The following is a 19257-nucleotide window of genomic DNA, read 5'->3' on the forward strand; positions in this document are numbered from 1 at the left end:
TTTCTAGGGGTGCAACATTTCAGGCTACAAGGATGGAACTGCATATTCTCCATGAAGAAAAGCGGCAGGTCAGGAGTACGTGCTGGAGAATATCATTATCAGGTGCTCAGTGATTTTCCTGTTCGTGCCTTTAGCAATCAACTCTATTTAAATAAAAATGCATCTCAGCAAAAGCTCAGTAGATCTTGTTGAGGATAATAAAGGTAGTGTGTCAGGATATAGAGCGAAGAACCACACTGAGATCAGAAGATTTAGCTCTTCTTTGTTGATTCTTCTGCTCTACAATGCAAAATCCTGCTAAACTGAGAAGGCACTTGCAAATCCTACTAGAAAAGCACAGAAAGCTAAGGTGGTTCCTTTTTAGATCTCTTGACTGGGAGGCAAAGAGAATCAGTACTGTGCGCGAGCTTTTCCTCCTGGAGTGGGTCCCATCTCCTTCATCAGCAATGTCCATAACATAGTGTGGGATAAACTTCCAGCCTAACCTAAGTTGCTATTCATTGTTCAAAAGAAACATTATCTTTCTGGTTCTGCCAGACTGTATTCAAGGCCTCACATGTTCACTAAGCATGGGATGGGAAGAGGTTTGTGCATGGCTGATTGCTAACTTATTTTTATTTTACAACCTATATTTTATAAATCTTCTTAAGAATGACCCAGCTGAAAAGCAGCCAGTGTTGTAGGCATGGCTATCGCTGTAAGCAGAGGAGAGAGATGCAGGTCTACCATTCTATGACCGATTCTGGAATCAGCTTGGAAGACTATGTGCCATCAATGCTGCCATCTACTGGCCAGCTGCAGAAATCTCCTGTGGCACTGTTTCTCTCATTTTTCTCTCTTTTCTCTCTCAGGACCTCAAAAGAGCTTTTGTTTGTATGCGTTATATTTAATCAATATTTACCATATTAAAAATTAAAATTGACGCATTCACTGCTACTACCACTTCTCACAACTGTTTGATGGGATTTTAATATTTTATTATTTTTCAACAAAGGCTAGCAAATAACACAGATCCCTGAGAGGGTCTTGAGGAACCCCCAGGGGTCCTAGAACCACACTTTAAGAAGCACTGTCCTATGGAGTCTGTCTTCAATTTTCCCATAATCAGAGATACCAACATCAGAAATACTAGCTTTGCTGCCTGGAAGAAAAAAAGAAAATTTCTAGCACTGTAAGGACTAAGCCACTTTATCTTGTACCTTAATTTGGATTTTTTTCTCATAATTCTTTCAAATAAGACACTGATGTTGAATTTTTGGAAGAAACCCACGTGACCCAAGGTAAAAAAACGTTCAGTGTTAGAAATTTTCTGTTCCATTTTTCAATTAGTCAAAAAGTTTCAATGAACAAAGCTTTCCCTACTTCTTCCGTAGCAATTTAAATTTTTACATGTCTGCAGTGAAAAGACAGTGAAGACGAAGTTATCAACAAGTCTTGGCTCTTAAAAGATTTTTGAGGAACCGTATCTTTGCTGACTCCTTCCTGGAAAATTGGAATCCCAACCATTCATCCCTTACCTCTCTCCTCCTCTTAACTGACAAAAATTATTTCTGATTACCGGATCTATTCCAAAAGGATAGGGGTTTCCAGAATATACACCTCCTTTTTTCGGATCTAACTGTAGCAGACCATTATTATGAACAATTTCGTCCCTATGGATGAACAGAGAAATGTAAAATGATTAGTTGTCTCTGAGACGTGATAGCCTTTTCTCACAATGAAATGACCTAAGAAGAAACACAATATAAACACAATGAAGCCCCAAATGCTGGCTGTGCCGCTTCTATGTGGTCAGCTCTGATCATGTGTGATTTTTTGTACTAAACAGCTTATATAATTTATGTATATTCTTTCTTTTCCTATGTCATAGTCCCAGCTTGCGTTTTCTCCAACAGGTCCAAAGTCTCACTCTTCACACCTTCAATAGTATCTATTACTATATAAACTATCCCACATTCTTCTGTGATGGTGCTCTTCCCTAACAGATGTTGACAAAGTTTGGAAACTGTAAACTCATAAATGATGACTCTAAGAATCCTTCCCCATAACTCATTACAAGCAAAGATGTAGTAAGTTTCTTTATGTAGTCCACTGCAGTGGTTCTAACAGGGTAGGCCTCAATTTATATTGTTCTGTCACCTTGATGGTTAAAGGTGAACATTCCAGGGATCCTGTAAAACTGTTTTCCAAGGCATCTGAATATGGACACCAGATGCCCTGGAAATTACATTAAGCATATAAGTAATTTTCAGGTGCCTGAATATAAACATGCTCAGGACCTGTATTTCCCACCATTTCATCCATAGAGAGAGATTTCAGGGTTAGGGGTTATGAATAATTTGAGGGATCTATTTGGCTCCTGTTGTGGGCTTGATGGAATCAAAAGTTTAGAATGGGCTCAGAATAAAATATTTTATAGCCATGCCTTTTCCGAATCAAACTAAGGGAATTTTCTAGTAACTACTGTCTTGCCTTGCATCACAGTTGGTTGCTGATTAAAGACAGAGAAATGTGAAAGGTTGTGATATGGATAATTAAGGATCAATTCCAGAAGAGATTATGGAACAATAGAGTGAACTGAGCTGTTTTCTACAATTATCAGGCATTGTTTACCACTTACGTCCATACACCATTGTTGTACATGGGACGGACACGCCAGGAAGATCCAAATATGTTGAGAGATTTGGAGAAGCAATCGTTGTAAATAAAGCCAGTGTAAATGGAGAAGATACTCATGAGTAGGATCAAGTAGCGGCCACTGAAAAAGATGTTCCAGATCTGCACAGGAATATTACCGAGTAATCAAGGGATGATCAAGAACAGTAAACAAACAAAGTATCCCATTATTTACAGCAGCCTTCTCCATTTGGTGTCTTCCAGAAATGTGGGACTGCATCTCCCAAAACTGATCATGCTGGCTGGGAGGGCACCAGGTTGGAGAGGCTGATCTGCATGCACAGTCCTTCACCTATTGTTTACTGCCTTGGAAAGAAATCAGTCATCTTCAGAGGCCCTTCTTCTCACCAGGAGAAGTGAGATGGGTAACAACAAGGAAGAAAACCTTCTCAGCTGTGGGACTCTGTTTATGAAATGCCCTCTCCAGGGAATATGACTGGCCCATTTATATCTTTTCAGCTCTGGGCAAAGATATTTCTCTTCTCAGCATTTCTAGCAGATTGTTCTCAGTTTTTATATTTTTCCATAGGTTAATAACTTTCCTGTGCTATTAACTGATTGATTGGCTGCCTTTCACTGCTTGATTGTTTTTCTGTAATATTCTTTTAAATGCATTTTCAGAAACCTAATGTTTTAAATCACTCTGTAATCTACCCCAAAAACTTCAAATATTGGGCAGAGTAGAATATAATAAATAAATAAACACTTAGAAGGCTGCTTGCTATACGCACTGAGATTCCACCCAAGATCACTTGCCTCGTTGTCGCTTTTCTGAGCTAAAAGTGACTTTTCATTGCTGATCATCCACAGCGCAAAGCCCAGCATGACTGTGCCATGACCGCAATCGCCAAACATCACCGCAAACAGAAAAGGGAAGGTAATGATGGTGAAAGGGGCTGTGAGAAGGAGAAAGATTATCATGACACTTGTTGAACATGTATACATTGCAAATCACTTGAGGTTTCAGTGAGGGAAAGTTAAAAAAAAAGGACTGCTCTAATTTGAACAACTACTGGCTCTGTGGTTGGAAACTGTGGACAATACAGTTGGAGGCACCAACTGCCTAGTCTTGCTGTTAAGGATCACCCCCAAAGAGCCAGGACTGGTTCTAAATCAGCTGATTTAGTGAAGGCACAAGCTGTGTTTCCAGGCTCTCAATAAGCAAAGAGATTCTGAATCAGCTCACAAGCATCTTTTTATTATGAGCACTGAGAAATTTTCAGTGCCTCCAAACTCAACGCATGGATCTAAGGACCTTTTTGCCTGACACTGAAAGTCTATTTCCCAGCTTCTGAGGAGCAATGGACCATCTGGCCAGAGAGAGAAAAAATGAATATATTATGGAGCAGTGAGAGGGAATCTACCCCTTTTCCAACATCGTCCTTATGTATTCATGCCAGAAGGTGCAGATGCATCCATGGATTTGACTACATTTGGAAATCAGCAGATAAACATGCTAACTTAGGCAAGGGCTACCCCACCTTTTAACCAAAAGCTGAACAGAGAATGCACTGGTTTCAATGAGAATTTTAAAACACGCTTTCTCAGTTGGAATCAACAGATGGCACTGTTACACAGTATATTATGATAGTTGGCCCTATAATAATGAAATGCTGTTAATTTAAAAACACATTTTCCTTTGGGTTGAAGTATCCCAAGCAGAGAGATAGGCATCTATCAAAAATGAATTATAATTGACAATTATAATTATCTTCTGTAAAATAGGACATGGGCAATTGTACTGAATATCTGGAATTGAATGTTTGCTCCGCTAATTACATTGTTCCTTCATCTCTTTAGTCCTTACAGGAACTTCATATTCTCTCTCTCTCTCAAATCCACATTATTTTTTTTTCAGGTAAGTCATTATATAATTTTAGGGTCTGGATTTAATAGGTTTATGGAAGTTCCTTCTTTAAATCAGGAGTTCTCAATCTTTTATATTTTTAGTCTCCAAAAATCCCTCTATCAAAAAAACTTGCCTCTGAGCATTATAGAAACAAAAAAGCCAAGGAGATCCTTTATAAGCTTCCAGGCAGTCTGTGATTATATTGGGTATTTATAGTAAGCTGTAAAGATGTAAAGTTTCAATGCCTTACCCTGAGTTTCACCTAAGTTAGCTTTGAGTTCTACCTGTGATATATATTGGATGTATATTGGATGAGAAGCACTACTTTAGGTGGTAATATGTGGAACACATATTTCAAAATGTGGTGATTTGTCTTGCGCTGCACCACACACACACACACACACACACACACACACACACCATTCATTCTGTTGAGTGGGCCTCTGGTCTCAAAGACTACCTCTTGCCTCAAGACCTACCTCTTGCCTACCAAAGACCTACCTCTTGCCTCAAAGGCCTACCTGAAGGCACCCAAATGATCATTACCTGTGCAGTGTTTCTCAACCTTGGCAACTCTAAGAGGTGTGGACTTCAACTCCCAGAATTTCCCAGCCAGCTGAAGTCTACACCTCTTAGAGTTGCCAAGGTTGAGAAACACTGACCTGGTGGATGCATTGGCATAAAAGAAACTAACAGCATAAAGACCTTACATGTCATTTAAAATCTGCTATCTTAAAAAAAAAGGGGGGGGGGTAAATAAAAGTCTATATACCTGGGTTAATCTCCCTATAATTCCCAACACCATAAGCATCTACAATGGCCTGGAACCCAGCTGTGAATTTATTGGTTCGGTTAAAGGTAGGAGGAGCCAGCTTAGTCTGTATAGCAGTCAGGATAGGATTGATCGAAGAGCCACTTCGTTCCTGAGATCAAGTAAACAGTGATTAGCATTAGACAGTGATTATGTCCCTGGTCCCTTCCAGCTCCATGATTCTATTAGTGCATTGCCTAGAATCTTAGCAGATTGGGTGTTACTAATAAATTAAATAATTAATAAAGTTAAATAAATAATACATTTACACCATAGTGTTAAAATTGGCCGTATTTTAGACTCACAACTGTAGCCTCTACCAAGGAATTCTGGGAACAACAATTATGGGGAGCTGACAGTGAGAATTTGTGTGGTCTTTCCCACTGTCAGAAAATTACTATGGACTATTTCCACTTTAGTTTGCGCCCAGCACACTTCCTGTCAATCCCTGTATCCAGATCCACTTAATAACAACAATCTACATTGCTTCTATCTATATCCCCAAAAAAGAACTTTCTAGAGCCACTGGAAACAATACTGTAGTAATTAGCACAGATAGTCCCTTCCATTAATTTAGTTATTCCAGCTTTAGTTATTTAGTTTATTCCAGCTTTACTTATTCCAGCTTTAACCCTTTTAAGCACATAACAAAATGTACATAATAGTAGCAGAATAGAGGAGGATCATCAGGTGTCCTACTTTCTACTTCCAACAGAGATGGGAAGTTGTGCATCAGGTGATCCTCCTCTATTCTGCACCATGAAAGAAATAATTTGGTGTACAGGGATGATCTATCTGTCAGACCCACTAGGTAGACCAGGTCTGGGAATCAACTCCACAGGAAGGTTAAAACTACTTTTACTGAGTTTGGCTGTAACAACAAAATCTTGCAAGTCTGATTGTGCTGTACCGCCTCCCCCTTCTTATACTCCTGTGAATTAGAAGTGTCTGGCTGAGCCTCTTCAAAATATTATCTGTCTGTTTGCTGATGGAGCTTGCATATCTCCTTCAAGGTCATCTTCCTTACTCTCTACAGTATCCAACACCTACCAGTCCTTTTTCTAACAGAAGAGAGTATCTGTAGCTCAGGACTGAACTGTGGAGTCCTTGGTGCTCTTTGAGCTTGGTTGTTTGCTTGCAGATGTTTCATTACCCAACTAGGTAACATCATCAGTGCTAGTGAGTATGGGCTTTGCTCCCTGTTTATATACAGTATCTTGTCCAGGGAGGGGTCTGGTTGTCTTCTTGGTAGTTCCTTGATTAGGGTATTGTTTTCTGCTTGATTGTTGTGTGGTGTTAATCCAGCACGGATGATGATACCTAGTTGGGTAATTAAACATCCGCAAGCAAACAACCAAGCTCAGAGAGCACCAAGGACTCCACAGTCCTTTTTCTGCACGCAAAGCAAATACTCTGCCACAGATTCAGGGCACTCAGTTGAGCAAATATCTTTTACAATAAATGACAGAATTCTCCTTACCATTCCTTGATTCAGTGCCCTTTTAATCCTGGGGGTGTCTACCACAGGGAACCAGATCTCTGCAATGACACACTGCTGGGTGACATCAATGTTACAAGAATTCAAGATGTGGTAGATGGCTTTCATTTTCTTCACTTTGATTCCCCAGGTCCACAGGTTGGCAGAGGCTTCCTTCAATAACATCTGTCGATGGGACTCAGTTTGGGTGATCACCTGTAAGGAGGGGCAAAAGCTTAGGTTAGGAGCCCAATAGATGTATGGGCTACAACTCCTAAAATTCCCCGGCCAGCCTGCAGAATGTTTTTCCTGACTGAGGAATTCTGGGAGTTACAGATGAACACATGTGTAGGATGAGAGAATTGGCTCAGATTCATGGTTTATATTTGCTCTATCCCATTATTGGGGCCATTGGACTAATTTTCCAATCTCCTACAGTACACTCCCTTCCTTTATCAGCAGCCTCCCCACCATGCCCACCTACTGTTATACCTGCTGTTAGTCCTGATGGCAGCCACATTAGTGTTCCATTTTAAATGGCAGCTGCCATATTAATCTCCCCTAATGCCCTAAATGGTGTGGCTCTGAAGCATTATAAGAAACAAAGAGGGTGGTCTCCAGACCCAGCTGCTTGCTGACTGGCACACTGGGAAGGAGGCCAGGACACATATCTGAACTATGTCCTGCCCATTCTGCCAGAGCTCCAGTAGCTTCCAAAGGTTGGCACATGCTCACACACAGCATAGCCTATCACTACAAGCAAGGCCAGGGGCTACTTACTGTGTTGAGATCTTCAATCCTTGTGTTCACACCAGCAGCCATTTCTCGGCGTTCTCCAGCTGACTCAGGACAGGGATATACTGTGGCACGGAACCTAATGATGAAGCAAGACCTGGTTCCATCCCATCCTGTCCACTCAAGTGCACTTTATGTCAAGCTGCCTTTATAATAAAGATCTGGAAGTTGTAACTGCTGAAAAAGGCAGTAGCTAGATTGCTAACCCGTACAAGGTACACAGATCCCATGAGGCTTGTATTGAAAGATCTACGCGGTTGCCAACTGCTTAATGGGCACAGTTTAAGGTGATGAGATTGCTCTTTAAAGCCTTGAATGGCTTAAGACTTGACTAGCTAAATGGCTTAAGAGCTTGTCAGGCCATTAAGTTCTTTAGGAGAACTCCTTTGGAGTCATCCTTCTCAGAGACTCATCTACCTGACTTGCAGGAGATGCGTCTTGCAGGTTACAGAGCATATTCTCTTTGGAGTGATATTTGGCTCCCATTCTGTTTTTAGAGAATCTATAAAAATGCTTCGCTTTTGCTAGACTTTTGTTTATTGATCCTGCAAATTACCACCCTATTAGCCACTTATCTGTAATTAGCAAACTATATGCCAGATTTCTATAGTATAAACTTTTGGAATGGATGTGTTCTAAGATCATCTTGGTCACAGAACAGGCAGGGTTTAGACCTGGACATTTAACTATGGACCAACGTACAATATCACACCATCTAGCTGAGAAGTATTATAGTCTTCCCGAAGGTCCCCTTTATGCTTCTTTCATAGACCTAAAGGCAGCCTTTGACTCTCTACCATATGAGACACTCACTGCAACATCGATTGCTCACTGTCTTCTTAAACTGATATCACTGTATCTTTTTTTTAAAAATGAATCTTTATTAATTTATTTAAATAAACATAAAATTACATACAAACAATATCTTACAATACAAAAAAGAGAAAAAGAGAGAAGAAAAAGAAAAAGAAAAGAGAGAAAATGAAATATATATATATATATAAATAAAAAATAAAAAAAGAATAAAATGAAAAATAAATAAATAAATAGAAAGATTTGGGTTTCCATCTTTCTAGATGGTACAGCTTAATATCCTAGCGTACTATTTTTTCCCCCTTCATTCTCTAAATTGCCTTCATTAATTCTAATAAGAGATTATATAATTAAAATAATTTGCTATTTACATACTATATGTTCATATTAACTTTTTGAGTCCATTCCACATATTTAAAAAAGGGTGTCCAGTCCTTTTGAAAGTCTTCCATATCTTTATCGTTTAGTTGGTCCGTTGGTTTTGCCATTCGTGCCAAGTTTAGGGATTTAAGTATCCATTCTTCCACAGACGGGATTAATTCTTCTTTCCACTTTGCTGCATAAGTTATTCGGGCCGAAGTAATCAAATACAGTAGAAGTTTTCCATAGTCTTTTTCCAAATCTTTGTTCATAAAGCCCAATAAGTAGAATTTCGGTGATTTATCAATGTTTACTGCCAACATTTTACAAATTATATTATGTATAGATGACCAAAATTTTTTTGCTTTTTTACTGGTCCACCACATATGGTATAAAGTTTCAATTTCTTTTTTACATTTCCAACAGACATTTGACATATTTCAAAACATTTTCGATAATTTTTCAGGAGTAATATACCACATGTACATCATTTTATAAAAATTTTCTTTTAAATTATAATTTAATGTAAATTTTAATCCCTTAGTCCACATTCTTTCCCAAACATTGTATTCAATATTGTATCCAAAATTTTTCTCCCATTTGTTCATACATTGCTTAAGTTGTACATTTAATATTCTCATTTGTAATAGCATTTTATATGTTTTAGAGATCATGTGGTCATTATTAGCATAGATTTGTTCATCCCACCAAGATAGTTTTTTTGTAAATTTGTAACTTTTGGCATCTATTTTAAATTGTTCTTTTAATTGAATATATGTAAACCATTGACATGAATATCCTTCCTTTTCCAGTTCTTCTCTTGTCTTCATTGTAAATTTGGTCCCTTCAAATTTTATTAAATCCGATTATGTTAGCCACTTATGGTTTCCTATGGTTTCTCGCCTTCCTTGTGGGGAAATCCATAGTAGTATTGTCAATGTTAAAATAGATTTATATTTTTCCCAAATTTTAAGAATGGACCGTCTAATACAATGATTATTATATATTTTATTTACTTTCAATTTGTTATACCATAAGAAGCCGTGCCATCCAAAGTTTAAATCATGCCCTTCTAAATTTAGTAATTTATAATCTTGTAGGGTAATCCATTCTTTTAACCATAATAGACCACATGCCTCATAATATAACCTGAAATCGGGAAGACCCAAGCCTCCTCTTTCCTTATCCTCTTGTAGTAATTTGAATTTAATTCTTGGTCTTTTCCCTTGCCAAATAAATTTTGAAAGATCTTTTTGCCATAATTTAAAAATTTTATCAGTTATAAATATTGGAATGGTTTGAAATAAAAATAGCATCTTCGGCAAAATATTCATCTTAATTGCAGGGATTCGTCCCATAAGTGATAAGTTTAATTTTTCCCACCTCAATAAATCTTGTTTAGTTTCCTTCCATATTTTAACATAATTATTTTGAAATAAATCACTAGTTTTGTCTGAAATCTCTATCCCTAGATATCTAACCTTTTTAACACTATTAAATCCTGATTTAATTTCTAATACATTCTGATTATTTTGTGGCATGTTTAAATTTATCTTCATTTTTTGATTATTTATTTTAAAACCAGCTAATTCTCCATATTCTTGTAGTGTCTTTAATAAGTAATCAATTGATATTAACGGGTTTTGTAAAGTGGTAACTAAATCATCCGCAAAGGCTCTTAATTTATATGTTTCTTGTTTGATCTTTATCCCTTCAATTTGATGATCCTTTCTGTTAGAACCTCCAATACCAATATAAATAATAAAGGAGATAGCGGACAACCTTGCCTTGTTCCTTTTTCTATTTGACATTCTTGTGTTATCTCTTTGTTAATCACAATTCTGGCTTTTTGAAATGTATAAATTGATTTTATTGCTTTTATAAATATATCGCCCAAATCCATCAATTCTAAAGTCTTAAGCATAAAATTCCAATTTAGGTTGTCAAAAGCTTTTTCAGCATCTAAAAATAACAACATAATCTGTTTTTCATTATGAAATTGAGCATACTCTATTATATTTAAAACCGTCCTTATATTGTTTTTTATATATCTTTGGGGTAAAAAACCATTTTGGTCATAATTAATTATTTCTTGAAGTATTGTTTTTAGTCTTTCAATTAGAATTAAAGTAAATATTTTATAGTCATTGTTTAATAACGAAATAGGTCTATAATCTTTACATAGTGATGGGTCTTGTTTTTCTTTTGGGATTAGTATGATATTTGCCTCTGACCAAGATTTTGGTATTGGATTTCCTAACAGAATTGCATTCATTAAATCTTTACATGGTAACAAAATTTGATCTTGAAAATATTTATAATAACCTGCTGAAAATCCGTCTGGACCTGGAACTTTGCCTGTTTTCAATTTTCTAATTGCCTCTATAATTTCCTGGGTTGTGATGAGATTGTTAATTAATGCTTTTTGGTCTTTAGTTAATTTCTTTAAATTTTGTTTTAATAAATAGTTTTCAATTTTATCAATTGAAATTTCTTGTTTCTTATATAGGTTTGTAAAGAAATTATGAAATGCCTTTTTAATTTTTTCATTGTCAACTAATTCTTTCCCATTTTCTCAAATTTTAGTGATATTTTTTTTCCTTTTCTTTTCTTAATTTGTATGCTAACCATTTTCCAGCTTTATTAGCATATTCAAAATTTCTTTGTTTAATATATCTCAATTTTCTTTCAATTTCATCTGTTGTGAGTATTTTTAATTGCTGCTGTAAAATTTTTATTTGATGATTTATACCTTCATCTGATGGTCTTATTTGAAGATTTTTTTTTCTTTTATCTTAATTTGATCAAGAACTGTTTGAACTTTTAGTTGTGTTTTCCTCTTTAACCAACTATTTAAATACATAAAATATCCTCTCATATATGCCTTGCTAGTATCCCATACTGTCCCAATACTCACTTCATTATTTAAATTCCATTCAAAGAATTCTTTTAATTTCTTTTGGCAATCTTCTACAAGTTCTTTGTTTCTCAACAAGGTTTCATTTAATCTCCACCTATAACATTTTGGGTGGAGTTTTATAACCAATTGAACTGGACTATGGTCAGAGAAGGATTGGGGAGAATTGATACATTTAAAATTTTATTTGCCAAATTTTTAGATAACCATATCATATCAATCCTGGAGAACAATTTGAATCTGTCTGAATAAAATGTATAATCTCTAGCCGTACCATTTTTATATCTCCAGGCATCTACAATAGCCAAATTTTCTGACATATCAAAAAAAGATTGGGGCAGTTTTCCTTGATTTTTTTTAATTTGTTGTTCAGATTTTCTATCAATAATTGGTAAGGTAACTCCGTTCCAATCTCCCATCATAATCCAATTGTTATAGGATAATTCAGAAAGTTCATTTGATACATTTTGATAGAATTTATTCTGATTATCATTAGGGGCATATATTCCAACCAATATTGCTTTAGAATTTTGTAGTTCTAATACTATTATTAAATACCTCCCATTTTTATCATCACTTATTAATTTAGGATTTAGATGGGGCTTTACATATATTACAATTCCATTTATTTTTTTTTTCATTTGCTGCTATAAATTCATTTCCTAATTTGTTATTTACCAGATATTTACCATCTTTTTTCGCAATATGAGTTTCTTGAAGACATATAATATCTTGTTTTAATTTGTATAAATAGTGAAAAACTTCTTTCCTTTTAGCTGGGGTATTGGCTCCATTTATATTCCAGGAAAGGCATTTTAGTTCACTCATTGGAAATTTAGTTCACTCATTGCAAATTCTTTAGAACTTGAAGCTAGTTCCTCTGCACTTTGTTCCTCTATATTTAAACGTTTCACTTTACTTTCTTTACTTTCTGGCCTTTCCCTTCTATCTGTTTCTGGTTCTAAAACTTTCTTATATTTTCTGAGAAATTCCTGAGCCTTAAAAATAACGTTCAGTTTATATCTTTGTTGTTGGAATGTGACACTAACTCCTTCCAATACTTCCCACCTAAAGGGGATTTTATTTTGTTTAAGGACTTCAGTGAGAAAGAAATAGTCTCTTCTTTTTTTTAATATTCTCAGTGGTATGTCTTTCAATATCAAAATCTCCTCTCCTTCGATATTAATTTTTTTCCCATGTTGTTGTTGTTTATTCGTTTAGTCGCTTCCGACTCTTTGTGACTTCATGGACCAGCCCATGCCAGAGCTTCCTGTCGGTCGTCAACACCCCCAGCTCCCCCAGGGACGAGTCCGTCACCTCTAGAATATCATCCATCCATCTTGCCCTTGGTCGGCCCCTCTTCCTTTTGCCTTCCACTTTCCCATAGGAGGCCCGTATTATCAATTCTTTTGTCTTTTTCCTAGCAAATTCAATTATTATACCTCTTGGTTTCTGGTTAGTTTTTGCATATTTCGAGTTAACTCTGAACATTTTTTCTATATCTTCTTCTAGCCTTTCTTCCTCCCATTCAATTAAACTTGCAAGCATTTGAACCACTATTTCTCTTATTTCTGCCTCTTTTTTTTCAGGTACACCTCTAAGTCTAACACAATGTTCTTTTTTCTTTTAACTCTAACACAGTTAATCGGTCTAATTCTATATCATTCTCTACTTCTAATTTCTCCACTCTTTCTCTTGAATGCCTCTTGAATGTCTGCTTTTATTCTTTTGTCCATTGTCTCTAACTTATGATCTAACCTTTTTTCAAATCCATCTATTTTCTCCTCTACTAATTGCGTTAAATTTTGAGTAATATTTTGGATTGTTTTTTGCGTAAAATCTTCAAACATAGCTTTCAGCCATTCTCCTTCCCTGGCTTCTGAGCCTCTCCTATTCTGTCTCCTTGTGTTCATTTTGTTCTTATAGAAATCTTTATTTACTTATCTTAATCACTACACCTAATGTTATATTTATCTATATAAAGCAATGTATAATATTTATATCAAAACATACAAAGCATACAATTCAAAATAATCTTATAAACATCTACAATATAGTCCAATATGGCGTTAGAAATTAATTAATTAATTCAGTTCCTTTTAAGTGAGGACTGGCAGTAAAGATTTTTTGTCTCCAAAGTATAGAAAAGTTTTTTTTTTCGCTTAGAAAGTTTCTTCTTTTTCTCTTCTGTGGTCAAAAGTTGTTGTTTCTTTTAATAGAAATGAAGGGGGCTGCAGAATTGCCCAGCTAGCTAGGCTACTCACGCGGGTTCTACAGATGTGCCTCCAGGCTTCCCGGCTTTATTGTTGCAGCGAAAGTGAAAGTGTTGAAATAGAAAGCAAAGCTTTCGCCTGCCGCTCCGAAGCCGCTGGAGTCTTTTGCCGGCAGCGCTCCTTTTCTAGCGCTGCCTACGAGGTCTGCCCGTCTCTCTCCGACTCCGCAGGACTCTCGACCTCCGCGTTGTTGATATTAATTTTTCCGAGCTCTTACAGAGCTCGACCTGGCACCATACTCCTTCACCGGAAACCGATAATATCACTGTATCTTGACACCACCATGCAAGTGAAGGTAAATGTAAAGGAGACTTAAATGAACCTATTCGCACCCTAAAATGTATAAGCAAGGCTGTATTCTTGCTCATTCTTGTTGAATTTGTACATTAATGATATTGTTGAAGTTTCTGCTAAACCAGAATTTCATTCTCCATGTCTTACCCATTACCCCATTCCTATTCTTCTCTGTGTTGACAATGCAGCTATTCTTTCTATAACTTAAGTGGACCTGCATAGATGCCTTGAAGCATTATCTTCGTACTGGCTTAGGGAACAACTCGAGATTAATTACTCTAAAACTAAAGTTCTAATGCTTTCCTCCTAAGAGATCAAACTTCAGCTGTTTCTAAAAACATTGCCAAATTTCTACTAATAACGATGGCTTATAGAAGCCACCTGGTGTCTTCTTCACACTAGTAACTGTGTTTTGGGCTTTCCTGTACAAGTTTATGGTTGTTTTCTATTTCATATGCCGTTGTATTGTTGTGTTTTTAAAAAATGGTCTTGGACCATAAATGAATGGATGAATAGATGAATGGGGTTATGGTTAGTTTTTATCTTCTGCATTGTTAGCTGCTCCTCCACAGGACTCAACAGGGCTATACAAAAACAATGTACAGGCAGGTTGGTTTATCATCAGTAGCAAGGGTGGATGAGATGGGTTTTGCTTCCCCTACAATGTTACTGTCCAAAACAGATGCTATATCACTGTTTCCTCATATGTCTCTTACAAAAAAACCATTGGACCAGAGCTAAACGTATCTATTGCTCTTGGTAAAGCCAAGAGCTGGGATAAGGGGCAACATTTACTCTTTCAGCTGCATCTGCCTGCCTACTTTTCCCCCATAATGTGGATCATAAGAGACGGTCTGAATTTTTAAATTAACTTTATCATTTTTCAGTGATGGTGGGCCAGAGAGAGCACAGCAGGAATATCATGACCTCATTAGAGGCTGCAGGAACCACCAGAGGCTTAACACGTCTTTTTACTTAATATCTAGACTAGATTATTTAAATAGCCAAATTTATTTGTTTCAATGCTGTATTGACTAGACCTCCTATTATTTGGCAAGCTGAAAGTGGCGGAAAAAGTGCTTCACTGCAAGAAGGAAGTGCTACATATCCAGTGGCACCATCAGGCCGATCAAAATCTGCAAGATGGTGGGCACAATATTACAGTGCAAACCTTGCCCTTTTTGTACAAAGAGGCAGGGCTTCCATCACACTGTTTTGCCCTCCACTCCACCCTGCTGCTGCTGTACATGCCTACATCACTCCGGTTTCAATCAATGGCATGGATTCTCCAACAATACATTCTATAAAAACCAAACCATCAGTTGGAGCATATTAATCAACCTTTCATTAGGAGAAGCTTTAGATGCTCAGCCCATATTTTAAACTGAACTTTTAAGTTTTTAAATTGTGCTTGAAAAAATATTCCTCTTGAAAAGAGCCCTACACTCCCTCCCCTCTCCCCAGCACACACAAGGTCTCAGCACTATGGCTTTGATCTTTTCACAGTCCTTTTGCATGTCAGTTTTGCCTTTCAAAATGTCAGCCTTACTTTAATGACACCTTCATCTAGGAAAGCTCACGAACAATTCACTGGAGAGTGTTGAAATTGATAAAATCTGCTGCAGAACTCCTATTAGCATCTGAGCAACCACAATTGAAAGAGAGAAGGCTTGGGGAAATGCCTATTGTTTTGTTCTGCTTCCCATTTTATTAAATCTAGTAGGTAAATTTAACACTAATTAATTTTTCTTGTGTTAAAAATTAAGAACAACATTCAGTAAAAAGAAGACAGGTAACCATTTTATAAAATACAAGTAATACTGCTTAGCAGTAATCTCAAATCTGGAATTCCTGCAGAACAAAGGATATTGCACAGCAGATGGGATTTTCTTGTTCATCTTTAATAGAATTCCTGTTTTTGCATTCTTTTCCCCAGCCCACCCCTTCCCCAAAAAGACAAGCTTTTTTTGTCCCACTGAGCCCATGAATCATTGGGTTAGGTTTCTGAAATGTGGTGCTTTGTTTTTTAAGCTACTGCAAATCTCTGAGGTCCTCCAACTTCATTCTTGGTTATGGATGATATCATTTTGGCTCTTTAAGGAGCTGTCCTCATCCCCAAACATCTGTAATCAGTGGGACATGTTTAACATGAACCTCAGCTACAGAACTGGAAGCAATTGTGATAGTGGTAACTATATATCAGGGAGCTGTGAGTAAAGGTTTAAACCCCACACAGAGTGGCCAACTTGGCTTGAATCAGCATGCCCCAGCCCTGAATTTAATTACACCTTGAATTTTCTGGGTTGAATCCTGTTTAAGTTAGGTGCATTAAAGTCCCACTGAGATCAATGTGAAAGCCAACTCAGGATTCATTAATTGACTAACTCAAGATTCATTAATTTCAGTTACAGTCAAAATGCTCTTTCTCACCCATCGCAAATCTTCTTGATTTTCTGTCTGAGCTGCTCCCCTTGATAGAAGATGATGAATACGTTCTTTTTCATCTCTTCTTTCTGGGGAAGGAAATGTGATTTTAGAAGAAAGAATTTCAAAATAACCACAGAGGTAGCCAAATACAGTCCCAGTAATTCCATAACGTATCTCAAATAAAAGATGTGAGGCAACAAAATTAAAAACCTGTCTATACCTACAGTGATAGGATCTTCCAAGGGTGTATCCAGTTCACTAAACTTCAGATAGATGTTTCCCCGGCAGGCTCTCCACAGCAAACGTTCAAAAGGCACCAGCCTCTCTCTTTTAATCACACCAGCTATGAATCTATGGAATGCAACCCACATATAATACACTGTAAATCCACTCTTGTAGAAGTAATTGGTTTATGGAATTATTACCAACTGTAAATCTACTACCAATTCCTAGAGTTGCTTTCTCTAACATGGCACCTTCTGAATGTGCTTGGGTTAAAACTCCCAGCATTCTCAGATAGTATGAAATATCCCAAAACAGAGTGGGCAAATCTGGGACCAAATGGATGGCACACTCTGAGGAGCTTTGGAATTGAGTGATGGTCCCAGTAGTGGGGCAGAGATGCAAGTGGACAGGGTTAGGTTTAGCTTTATGTGTGGGAGTGGGTCAGGCTTTGAATTTTTAAAAATATGTTATGTGGAAGACATTGGTTGAGGGAAGACATTCCCTCAACCCTTACTAAGCCTATGTAAGGGTTATTCTATAGCTTTCTTGTTTTCTGTCTCAAAATGGTAGCACTTTGAAATTTAGTGGTGTAGTTAGAAGGGCTTGGGTGCCAGGCAGAGATGGCCATCTGCAGAGGGATATATAGGACTGAAGGCTTTCAGCAAATTGATGGAATCAGCATCATGAGGTAAGCTCAGCCCCTTTCATACATGCACGCAACACTGCGACACATGTACCAAGGGGGTGGAGCTTGTGTTGTGACGGCATGATCCTGATGGCATCATTTGCTGCCTCAAGGACACCTCTGCAGCCCAGCCCAGGAAGGAAGGGAAAATATTAAGTTGTTCAGGATTGCTAAATAATGAAAGGAACCTTCTTCTCCATTGGCTGCACACAGCCAGGAGGAACTGTGTTCACTTTGATGAGATGCTTGAATTATGGGCTGCATCTCTAAGACATAAACGTTGTGGAGACAGCACAACAGAAACAATACTCACCCCAGTTTTGCAGCAACTGCTGCAGGAGTGCTTCTTAATTCCAACAGCCCTGAAGTATCTTCACTGAAGAAATCATCAGGCAAATTAGTTTCGGTCTGAAAGCAGGAGAAAGGCTTATCTTAAAGCCCTATTTCAAAACTCAGCCAATCAAAGCCTCTTTGCTATTGCTTGTGGTTTTAGGACAATCTTTCCTAACCTAGTATCATCTAGATACAATAGCAATGTTAGATGCTAACTGGGGGATTAACATCCAGAAGCTTAAATCCAACACGTCTGAAGGCCACTATACTGGGGAAGGACATGTAGGGGCATATCCAGCTGGAAGCAGCATGTAGCAAGTCAGGGAGATGACAAGGGAAATAGGCATGAACTATTACATAAGCAAAGAGGGCTGAAACATGCCTTAAGTTCTGAGAAGCAAGATAGTATTAGGAAGACACTCAGACAGGCTCTTCCCTGATTCACTGTAGTGTAAGAAGGAGAGGAAGTACAGCACAATCATTCTTGCAAGGTTCTGTTACTATAGCCTATCTCCAAATGTACAGCTCTAATCTTCCTGAAGAGTTGGTTTCCTGATCTGGTCTTACCAGGGAGGGCTGACACAGCAACACTTAGCCAAACTTGGTTGACACTTGGGTGGGAGATCTGTAAGAAATCCCAGGGTCATTGGTGGAGCTGATGTAATGGTATGTGGGAATGACCTTGGGAGACAGGGAGAAGAGCCGCAGCCAGGGCAATGGTCAGATAAAAGGCAGCTTAGCCCACAGAAGGAATGTGGGAATGGCAAACATCTCAGAAGAGACCCTCCCTAGTTCTTTGTGCTGTAAAGGCGACCAGGGAGAAATGTACTTTCAGACTTGCAAGATTCTATCAATGTAACCTTATAATACAGTAGAGCTAGTACTTCTGGGTGTGTTCTGGTCTGGACTACCTCACAAGGCTGACATCAGAGAAGTCAAAAGAATATCCCAGAAGTAGAAAATGGCAAACCACTTCCATATTGTTGCCAAGAAGGTTCAGGGGAGACATTATAGAGCAAACCTGTGGCTTTGGGCTTTGTCAGCTTAGTACAGGTTTCCTCATCCTGATGCCTGGGCTGCAGTTCCCACTATATCTAACCAGCACAGCCAACGGCCAAGCTTCTTGGATGGTAGCAATTGAAGCCTGACTCATGTGGGTCAGCCTCAGCACACTGAGGATTCTAATAGAGCTAAGAGGCTTAACATACCCATTTTGAATGAACAACAAAGAAAGAAGCAGATGAGTGACATCAGCACCACTCCTTGTGTGGCACTATGAAGCAAAAAAATGGAGGAAAAAAACTGAAGTGCATCCTGCTAAG

General features: G+C 37.7%; 1 protein-coding gene across 1 annotated transcript in view; it reads right to left on the minus strand.

Annotated features, from left to right (window-relative positions):
- ATP6V0A4 (ATPase H+ transporting V0 subunit a4) overlaps positions 1-19257 on the minus strand; it is a 37963-nt gene that overhangs the window by 12264 nt on the left and 6442 nt on the right. Inside the window, exons 5-13 of the mRNA XM_063309309.1 lie at positions 17916-18010; positions 16917-17043; positions 16696-16778; positions 7594-7687; positions 6817-7029; positions 5298-5448; positions 3433-3572; positions 2621-2778; positions 1559-1652 (exon numbers count right to left, since the gene is read on the minus strand). Coding sequence (XP_063165379.1) covers positions 1559-1652; positions 2621-2778; positions 3433-3572; positions 5298-5448; positions 6817-7029; positions 7594-7687; positions 16696-16778; positions 16917-17043; positions 17916-18010 — 1155 coding nt within the window. The remainder of the gene's footprint in view (positions 1-1558; positions 1653-2620; positions 2779-3432; positions 3573-5297; positions 5449-6816; positions 7030-7593; positions 7688-16695; positions 16779-16916; positions 17044-17915; positions 18011-19257) is intronic.

Source organism: Candoia aspera, chromosome 7 (genome assembly GCF_035149785.1).
Source record: "Candoia aspera isolate rCanAsp1 chromosome 7, rCanAsp1.hap2, whole genome shotgun sequence".
NCBI classification, from domain to species: Eukaryota; Metazoa; Chordata; class Lepidosauria; order Squamata; family Boidae; genus Candoia; species Candoia aspera.